Source organism: Rosa chinensis, chromosome 1 (assembly GCF_002994745.2).
Source record: "Rosa chinensis cultivar Old Blush chromosome 1, RchiOBHm-V2, whole genome shotgun sequence".
NCBI classification, from domain to species: Eukaryota; Viridiplantae; Streptophyta; class Magnoliopsida; order Rosales; family Rosaceae; genus Rosa; species Rosa chinensis.
Window position 1 is genome coordinate 10,173,140 of NC_037088.1, and position 10,315 is coordinate 10,183,454.

At 39.0% G+C, this 10,315-nt stretch overlaps 1 protein-coding gene across 25 annotated transcripts in view; it reads right to left on the reverse strand.

Moving 5' to 3' along the window:
- The window catches only part of LOC112182261 (TMV resistance protein N), a 34,933-nt gene extending 24,966 nt beyond the window's left edge, over positions 1-9,967 (reverse strand). For 19 of the 25 annotated variants that reach the window (XM_040513233.1, XM_040513239.1, XM_040513220.1 and 16 more), the window contains exons 1-8: positions 9,113-9,967; positions 8,316-8,854; positions 6,996-8,091; positions 6,552-6,827; positions 5,326-6,459; positions 4,453-5,225; positions 1,138-1,181; positions 460-569 (exon numbers count right to left, since the gene is read on the reverse strand). In XM_040513233.1, coding sequence (XP_040369167.1) covers positions 4,605-5,225; positions 5,326-6,459; positions 6,552-6,827; positions 6,996-8,091; positions 8,316-8,821 — 3,633 coding nt within the window. In that variant the 5' untranslated portion in view covers positions 8,822-8,854; positions 9,113-9,967 and the 3' untranslated portion in view covers positions 460-569; positions 1,138-1,181; positions 4,453-4,604. Of the gene's footprint in view, positions 1-459; positions 570-874; positions 935-1,137; positions 1,182-3,555; positions 3,640-4,452; positions 5,226-5,325; positions 6,460-6,551; positions 6,828-6,995; positions 8,092-8,315; positions 8,855-9,112 lie in introns of those variants that run through there. The other 6 variants (XM_040513213.1, XM_040513227.1, XM_040513210.1 and 3 more) reach the window with 5 other exon arrangements.
- Positions 9,968-10,315: the final 348 nt, after the last annotated feature.

Consider the following 10,315-nt stretch of genomic DNA (forward strand, 5'->3'; position numbering starts at 1 on the left):
TAGTTAATTAGATGCAGAATTTTAAAGAATATTCAATGAAGAAACACTATGCACAGTTGATAACGTACAAAGCAAGTTTTGGGCATCCTTATGGGTTTCTATTTCTAAGGAATTCAAGGATTATAACCTTTCTTCCATTATTCTTAACTGGCAAGCAGCTGTAGTATAAGCCCCTAAGCCTTGATTAGTATTATTAGACGAGATGCTAGGCCTATAGCCCTAGCTGCCCTCTTTAGATCATTAAAGCGGACTCCTTGTCCGCCTCCCTGTATCTCGATTTTTGCTTTTTTAATAAAAAGCTGTTTCTTCTCAAAAAAAAAAATGAAGAAACACTATGCACAGTTGATAACGTACAAAGCAAGCCAGTATTTCATCTGCCCCAATGAACTTATCACATAATAGATTCATATCATCAATCTCCAGAGAAATATAAATCTGTGCGTCAGATATAAGGTTTACCTCCCCAGAGCCTGGATCAGCTGAAGAAGATAAAGTGAAGTTTTCAATCTCAAGCTCATCATCAGTATCCCAGTCAACATCATCACCATCTACCCGAGATGTATTCCACCCTTAACAAAATATAGAAACATAAGTGAGAAATAAAGAAGTACATGAACTTGCAACTACTATAATATTTACAAACACAAAGCTCAAGAATTTTGTCCAATAAGGGTTCATTCAAGCATTATAACCAGAGTGAACCAGCAATACAACTAACAAATATAGCTAGGCAGACCTTATACGAAAGAGCCAAGGAACGCTACCTCCAGTCCACATTCAGAAGAAAAGGCAATTTAAATTTAAAAGATACCAAAGCCAAGAAGGGCCAAACAATGCCTATTATGAAATCTCCCTGCAAGCACTGAATACCCACCTTCACCCTAAAAGTCCTGGTTTTCATTACATTCAATCAACCTCATAAATTGCCAACACACTACAATTTCACAAAACAGTGTCATTAAGCATGTCATTGCCATAACTCCACATATAATCATTTATTTTAGTTTCTTTTTACTATTAGAATATCCTTTAATCACAACAATATAGTAAATTTCAAATTGAAGAGTGAGAACCTAAATATTAACCAGGGACTAAAAGAAATGAATGAATACAAGAACTTGAACAAAGAACATGTACCATTTCTGTATATGTATGTTCAGCCCAGTGCAACAGTTTCCAAGCTGTCGAAGTTAAACACAAAATGAATAAGTACCATAATAAAGAAAAACTTTAACAGTAAAAAGCAAGAAATAATTTAATTCCTTGACTTGAATAAAATACTATTACAGAATTTTTATGCAACTATGTAAAAGATATTCTTGATGATTTAAGGTCTAATAAAAGTTGTTGAGCCATGGAAAAATGACTAAACTGTGCTATTTTGGCTGTGGCATACAGATTTTATCATATGGAGATTGATGATGCAAACTTATATGGGTGCAAGATGGTGCAGACTAGATAGATTTCTATATTCTACAGATTGGGAGTCCATGTTTCCAAACTCAAGACAACTAGCTCTTACGAGAGTAACTTCTGATCATTGCCCAATTTTGCTTGACACAATTAGTGTTAAATGGGGCCCTACACCTTTCAGATTTGAAAACATGTGGCTGCAACATCCTTCATTCAAAGAAAACTTCAAAAAGTGGTGGGATGAAGGAAACTGTGATGGCTGGAAAGGCTTTAGATTCATGAGAAAGCTCAAGAATATAAAAGAAAAATTAAAGACATGGAGCCAAGAGACCTTTGGTGATATTGGGAAAGAAAGGACAGTTGTGGAAGCAAGAATAAACGAGTTGGATGAGGAAGAAAGGAGTGCAGGTATATATGTGGTCAAAAAAAGGGGGAGGGAAATGTTAAGAGGGCGTTTGGAGGAAATAGCCCTGAGAGAAGAGATTTTCTGGTGGCAAAGAGCCAAGTTAACATGGGCCAAAGAAGGAGACAACAACACAAGATTTTTCCACAAGCTAGTCAATGGCAGAAGAAAGAGAAATATTATTGAAAAGCTGGAATTAAGTAATGGCATTGTAGTTGAAGAAGAAGCATTGATAGAGGAAGAGATCATCCGGTTCTACAAGAATCTCTATTGCAGCAAAGAGGAAGTGAGCTTTGGAATAGAGGGACTCCATTGGAGTCCAATAACCGAAGAGAAGGCAAGATGGTTGGAGAGACCATTTGAAGAAGAAGAAATTAAAAGAGCAGTGTTCGAATGTGACACAAATAAATCTCCGGGTCCAGACAGTTTTTCTTTCGCGGCTATACAAAGAAATTGGGAAGTTGTCAAAAGTGAAGTTTTAGAGGTTATGGCAGAATTTCACACAAACGGAGTTGTGAATAAGATGATGAATGAGACATACATCTGCCTTATACCAAAGAAAGCAAATTCTCTAAAAGTGGGGGACTACAGGCCTATAAGCTTGATATCAAGCTTATATAAAATTATTGCAAAGGTGTTAGCTTAGAGATTGAGAGAGGTTTTAAGTGACACCATTTCCGGCGTCCAAGGTGCTTTCATAAAAGGGAGACAAATATTAGATGCAGTTTTGGTGGCTAATGAAGTGGTTGACGAGACAAGGAAGAAGAAGAAAGAGGGGCTGCTATTCAAAATTGACTTTGAGAAAGCGTATGACCACGTACAGTGGAACTTCTTGGACTATGTTATGGAGAGCAAAGGTTTTGGAGACAGATGGAGAAAGTGGATAAGGGGTTGTCTGAGATCAGCAAATTTTTCTGTTCTGATAAATGGGAGACCAAGAGGAAAATTCGGTGCTTCCCGAGGATTAAGGCAAGGTGACCCCTTATCACCCTTTCTCTTTACCATAGTGGTGGATGTCCTGAGTAGACTTGTGGAGAGAGCAAGAGATTGTAGTCTAATCGAAGGCTTGGTAGTCGGGAGGGAAGAGATTGAAATCACTCATCTACAATTTGCTGATGATACAATTTTCTTTTTGAAGGATGATGACCAGAATTGGAATAATCTAAACATGGTTCTAGAAAGCTTCTCTGTGTTGTCAGGGCTGAAAATCAATAAATCAAAATGCTCTGTAGCTGGAACAAATACTGAGGCTGGGAGACTAGAATGGTTGGCTGCTGAACAAGGATGTGAGATTGGAGCTTGGCCTATGAAATACCTAGGCCTGCCCTTAGGTGGTAACCCAAAGCAAGCTTCGTTTTGGAACCCGGTTGTAGAGAAAATTGAGAAAAGATTGGAAGGTTGGAGGAGAGCTTTTCTGTCAAGAGGTGGCAGGCTGACACTGATTCAAGCAGTTCTGAGTAGCCTCCCAACATTCTTATTGTATCTTGAATCAATCTAAAATACGTGCAACATTTTGTTTAGAAAATATATAAACGAAATTGTGAGTATCTGAATTCACTGTCACCATGACCATTGTATCTTGCAAGAGTATAAACGCTGAGTTCCTAAATTATCTGGAAGCTACCATACTTAAGGGAGTTTACTTTTACAAACAGCAGACAATTATATGCATGAATAATCCATGAAGTTTATCAGCTATGTCCAGATACTGTGTAAGATAAAGGGAAACAGTAATATACCAAATTGCTTCCAGCAGAAAAGCTCTGGCCGATTGCCAAATTTCCTTTTATATTTTGGTATTTGTTAAGTTATGAACTCCATGACTGGAACCGAACACGAAGTTAGTGCAGTTGGATTCATCAGTACTTGAAATGAATTCATGAACGACTTTACTTTCTATCCCAAACAGTAAACAAGTTGGATTAACATCACAAGTAACCCAATTGGGAAACAAGATAACGTATCCTTACATAGAATGATACGAATTAAGTGACTATAATTTTAACATTTCTTGACATGATAATGTATGAAATCCAAGAGTAACAATTCTTTCTATTTTCCCTGAGCCTGCTATTTTAGATGGCCCAGATAGACATTTTATCCAGAAAAACCCAATGCCATTGGTTATTTAGATCCACACAACAGGCAGTTGGTGCAATCAATGCATTCTTATGGACTCTAGAATCGATGGCTAATGGCAACATAAGATGGCAAAACTCTGTACCAGAAAATTGCAAAAAATGTGTCCAATGGTACAAGGATGGACTTCCAAAGGAAATTTAGCATCCGTACATTTTGTTGGTTTACTGTAAAAGGCCAGGTCATCATTTTCTAGGGGAGCCACATAATTTCATACAAATTGCAAGAATGCAATGCAAGGTTACTTAAAAGTCTCTGTAACTGCACACCATTCTAAATGAATACACGGTATAAAAGTATAATACTAGTGGTGCAAGCCTACAAGTGTATTGATAACTTATAGACTATAATCAATATGAGAAGCTTTATATGCTTTTCCTATCAAACTAACTACAGATATCGGTTATGCAAGCAAGATTATAGTGTCATTTGGAAATTACTTGGGGAGTCCACTAATAACTAGGCAAAATATCAAAACTAGAGTGATCAAGACTCACCTAACTGTAAAAGATGAAGGCAAGAGAGCTCCAGAAAGTAATTACTGCAGAAATTCATGATCTGAAACTCGTTTCTAACCATGGGATCAGAAAGTCCTTAATTGTGGTCTTTCAGAGTGGCCAGTGGTAGATCCCCTATATTTCTGCCAGTCCTACAATTCTTCAAGCGTGCAAGTTCTGCTACCAGTGCCACTGGTTTCTCCTGCAACTGGAATGTCAAAACCAATCAATATATCCTCATAAGGAAACATCCCACTGCTTGATTGAGTGGTTGTTTGGTTCAACTCTTGCACATCTTGCCCATATATAAGACGGACTCCACACTCCTTCACCTTCAGACCCGGCCCTCTGGTTTCGAACAAGAACTCAACCTGACTACAACTGTTATGCCACCACTCTGTACCAAAGTATTTATCACGAGATACATAGAATAGCCACAGGTGATCTGACTCAACCTGGCAAAATTCTTCACTAAATCGAAATGCAGGCTGTCTGCCATACACTTCCAATTCTCTTCCATCGAGCTTCAGGCAACATACAAGATGATGTGTTGCATTAAAAGTCTTGAATTCATCTATATAGAGCTCATCCACCCGATGGTGCTCATGGAGTACAAAAACAGCACACAAAGCAAATCCCAATAACCGACTTTCATTCCAATGTGCAGGTAGAGATACACTTAAGGAACACCCAACACTCCGATGGCTGAACCACTCAGGAATATTACTTCCAGGAATTACCATTTGAAAAGTTTCCCTGTTATTAGAGATTCCCTGTGCAAGAAAAGATAGGTTGTTAGTTGATTAATGCCTATAAGTATATGAGCAGAAACGCAAACATACGCGCGCGCGCGCACACACACACACAGAGTACCTGATACATGAATGTCTTCAGCATTTCGAATGCTATGTTATTGCATCCTTGATTGCCATTTAGATTGAAGCAATTGATGAAATTGAAATATGATTTGCTTAATCTGTTCAAATTTGATGCATCAAACAAGTATTTCAGTGAAGTACAACCATCTGCCCTTAAATCTAGTATACTATTTGATGGAATGTCTGACAACTCTTGAAGTCTCTTGCAATTCTCCAAGTTAAAGTTCTCAAGCTTAGAAAGCAATCCAATGCCTGAAGGAAGACGAACAAAATTGTTTCCACTTAGATTCAAGGTCACCAAAGAGGGAAAGTAACCAAATTCGTTGGCAAATGCTCCTTCACCAAGATTGCAATTACTCAGGTTCAGATAAGTTAAATTGCCCAGACTAGATATAGGCAAGCGGAAACTCATTGGCTCTGTATTCACTCTTTGTGATATAGGCAAGTGGAAACTCTTTGGCTCTGTATTCACTTTTTGCACCAATCCAGAAGGCAAGAACTTTTTTAAAGATCGCCAAACTACTTTGCATCCATGAAAGATTGAACCTCTCACATATTTTCTGCGATCATGGGTAGATAACATTTCTATTGCAGACCCACTACTCACATCAGTTTCCTCAAAACAGTCCATCTCCCCCACATTTACCTGATGTTTGCCGAGTTTCAAGCATCCAGAAAGATTAAGATTTTCAACAGACTTCAACTTATTGATGGCGCTTGGAAGACGAACAAGATTTCTGCAGTTGCTTAGATTCAATGACACAAGGCCAGTCAGCCGTTCAATTGAAACAGGCAGTTCCTCAATAGCAGTCTCATCAAGACAAAGCACCAACAAACGTTCCATATTTCCAACAAACTCGGGAATCTTCTTAACTTTTGAGCAGTTAGAAAGAATTAAAGTTTCAAGAGATTCAATTTCAATTCTACTTGGCAGACTCACGAGACTTTTGCAGTCTTTAAGATTCAGGACAATAAGCTTTTTGAGAAATCCAAGGGATTGATGGACTCTCACCAAATTCTCACATCCTTCAAGGTCTAAACTCTCAAGATTCTGAACGCCTGTGAGGTCTGGGGTCTCCACAATGTTTTGAGAATGGCAGAGTTTGATGAACTTCAACTTGTCGAAATTCTGCTCATAAAATCGAAAAAGTGAGCCACCACACAGAAGAACAGACAATTTGCTTCATAGAGATAAAGTAGACTATTAACTAATAGCCATACCTTTGTTCCCTTCCAAAGCCGTTTAATGTTGCTGTGGCACAAGTTAAGTTCAATTAGTTCATCTGCTTCAAAATTTTGTGGGAGAGATCTTAAGGGATACCCAGTCCATTCAAGGAGTCTCAAGGAATTAGAAAGACAAGTGAGGCCTTCCGGAAGGTCCACATTACGAATCTGGAGAAGACTAAGTTGAGACAAATTTGAAAAGGCTTCTGGCTTCCAATGAGCCACTTGTAATTCAGTCAACTCCATTACCATGCCTTGGATTGAATCTGTTCCCTGATAATGAAAAACAAGAATAACAACTTAAGTGCAGAACACAAAGAATACCAAGACATAAGCAGATTACAAGTAAATCTGCCTTATTTTTTTTTTTCTACACAATAATTGAAGTGCAGAACACAAATAATAACATGCTTATCTTTTTTTTCATTATCAAACTCTTACCTTATTTCTCTTCAGCACATTGTTGATGTCTTCAGGAGACCATAATCTACTACGTTTGCCTGGATCTGTAGGAGACTGTTCACGAACAATTTCCCAGCCCAATTCTTGTAGCAAATCATGCATCGACAGTTCGTTGTTGGAGATGGTTATGAGAGATCTATCAGCAAGAACACTCAAACCAATGACAGGGTTTAGCTGGCAATAGTCTAGTATTTGTGTCACACGATCCTTATCCTTCCCCTTGTAAAAGCAAGCAATATGTAGGAATATTTCTTTCTCTTTTTTAGGCAGTCCATCAAAACTAATCCGAAGCACGTCAATAATGTCTTCATTTGGTGTGTTCTTTAGCCTATCTATTGCACTTGCCCATTCATCAGCGCTTCTACCAAATAGAAAAGAACCTAAAACCACGAGAGCCAACGGAAGCCCCTTAGCATACCCTATAATATCGTAGCACAGATGCAAATAATCTTCTGGTGGGGGACATTTCTTAAAAGCCTTCAAACTCAAAAGTTGAAGTGCTTCATCACAGTTTAACCCGTTAACCTTGTATGTAGAATCAACATCATGTGCCTTTAACAACTGAACATCTGTGGTGGTTATGATGATTCTACTCCCTGGACCAAACCAGTTGCGACTTCCAGCCAACTTCTCTAAATGTGTCAACTTATCCACATCATCAATAACAACAAGCACCTTTTTTCTACACAACCGCCTTTCTATCATAGCAGCTCCTGTATATTCATCCTCTATATTTTCAATTTTTGCCATCAGGGTTCTGGAAAGAAGTTTTTCTTGAAGAGAAACTAGGCCATTTTTTTTAGACATTTCTCTAACATTGGAAAGAAAGCAGGTTCGGTCAAAATCCTGACAAATTTGATCATGGATAGCTCGAGCAAGTGTTGTCTTACCTATGCCCCGCATGCCATGGATCCCTATAAAACGCACCCCAACAAGCTGCGGACATATGTAATTGCTTAATAAATCACCAACTCGGGAATCCATTCCTATGAAGCTCTTGTCAACACTTGAAGATGTATACACCGACTTCTTTAGTATATGATTAACAATTTCCTGAATTATTTTTACTTCATATCTGAGAAAACTCTGAGTTAGAAATTTAGCAATGTAACATAACGGGCAAAAACAATATTTAGCATTTGGCAATATTACTGGATGTTCGTTACTCTCCATTCGTATCCATCCCTCAATCAGAAAAATCCCAATTTAAATTATAAAGAATAGTTCAATTTCAAAAGAATAGTTCAATTAGCAAGGAAACACATTAAGGTATGAGTAGTATGGAGGAAGTAGACTTACCGAAAATTTTTTAAAACCCAGCCAGAAAGATTGGCCACCTCTGCCAGAGCAGCTCTCCACGCATATAGTCTGTCCTCATTCTTCCCATAAACTTCTTCATGTTCCCTTACTTCCACATCTACTTGGTGTTCCCATTTGATGAGCTCAAAACTTCCCCTTTGGTGCCGCACATCAGAAGGATCCACGGCGTAGAAGACGGGGAATACTTGTTGGCCCATCTCTTTCATGCATTGAATAATCTTGACGAGTTCATCCAAGCACCATGACGAAGAAGCATATCTCCGTGAGAGAATGACAATCGCACATCTAGAGTCCTCAATTGCAGCTAAAAGTTCAGGTCTAATGGATTTTCCTTTCTCAAGCTCTGAGTCATCCCGAAAGGTGAGAATTCCTTTCTGAATTAGTTCAGAATACAGATACTCGGTAAAACCCTTGCGCGTATCTTCCCCCCTGAAACTTAGAAACACATCGTATTTCCATTGACGACGAGAAGAGGTTGACGCCATCTCTGCTCAAAAACTGATCAAGTATGCATCTGTCTGAAAAAGTGAAAAAACAATAAAAAAAACTTTAGCCAGCAAATCAAGCAATGACTTGATAAATCAAAGCTAACTTCATGCTCCAACAATTGTGGGTCTCCTCGACCACAATTTCTTCAGCTGATGTATCAATTTTCACATCAACATCGTCTTTCTTCTCATGAACCTTCATCAACTTGGCAAGATCGAATTTGGGAGCTTTCAAGATCCTGACTTTTCAAATGAAAACATTCTGCAGTGGATAGATTCTGGATGTACCTTTTCAATCTTTACGCTAATCATCTAAGGAATAAATTTTTGCACCAACGAAGAGTCTATACTCCATTTCTCAAGCACTATTTTCGCAGCAATGATGAGTCTATACTCCATTTCTTAAGCACCATACCGCACGGTCCCAGCCACCGCCTCCAACTCCTCCACCTCCACTTCCACGGCTGTAGCCACCATCACTTCAGTCCATTCACCCCAAACTTGCACGCCATTTAACCCGAAAATGACACACCATCAAACACTTGCCTTTAGACAAAACCACCAAAACACAGCAGCACCATCAAATCACTCTCCTTAATTATTCCCTCCTCTCCAAAAAAAAAAAAAAAGCCCATCAGATCTGAAACCGTCTCCAATTCTCCCTCCACCAATGAAGACCTCTCCGTTGGTTTTCGCGGCGGCGTTGGCGGCGTGGTTCTGCTAGTGTAGTATGCGTGAATGCCTTCGACGACCAGGTGTCGGCGACCCCGACGCTGGTGAAAAAGGTCAAAGGAAAGAAGTTGTGAGACAAAGGGTGGGACTGTAAGGGATGGTCACAATACTGTTGCAATCTCACCAGTACCGAATTCTTCCAGGCCTACCAATTCGAGGAGCTCTTCTCCAACTGGAACGCGCTGATGGGTGATTGAAACCAAATTTCACGGCAGAAATGAAAACCGTGGAAAAGATAAACACTCAACTTTGAGGAAGAGAGTGAGAAACAAAGACAAAAATTGGGATTTGAGTTGATGGATTTGGTGATAGCATTGTTTTGAAGTTCTTTCTTTTCCTTTCTGGGTAAAAATCATAGCTGGGCCTGGGGTTGAAGATGAAGAGGACGGGGGTGGGTCAATGTGGTGAGAGCAATTTGGTGTTTCGTATAAGGGCAAAAGAGGAAGTGAAACATATAAAGACATAAAATATATAAAAAAATTACTCCTAAATGTCATTTTAGAACTTTAATTAGCCATAAGGCAACTTTAACTCTTTTTGTCTTCGTAAGGCCACTTTAAGGCTCAAAAGCATCAGTTTCTTTTTTGATCATACCAATTTTGCCCTCAACTCTCCCTCTCTCTCTTTTCTTCGATAGAACTGATCTTTTCAAAAACATATCGCGTTCTCTCTCTCTCTCTCTACTTTTACTGGAAGGATCGTTCATCTCCACCGGTGCACCATCCGGTCTCCCTCTCCGCCGGCATGACTGTGAGTCTC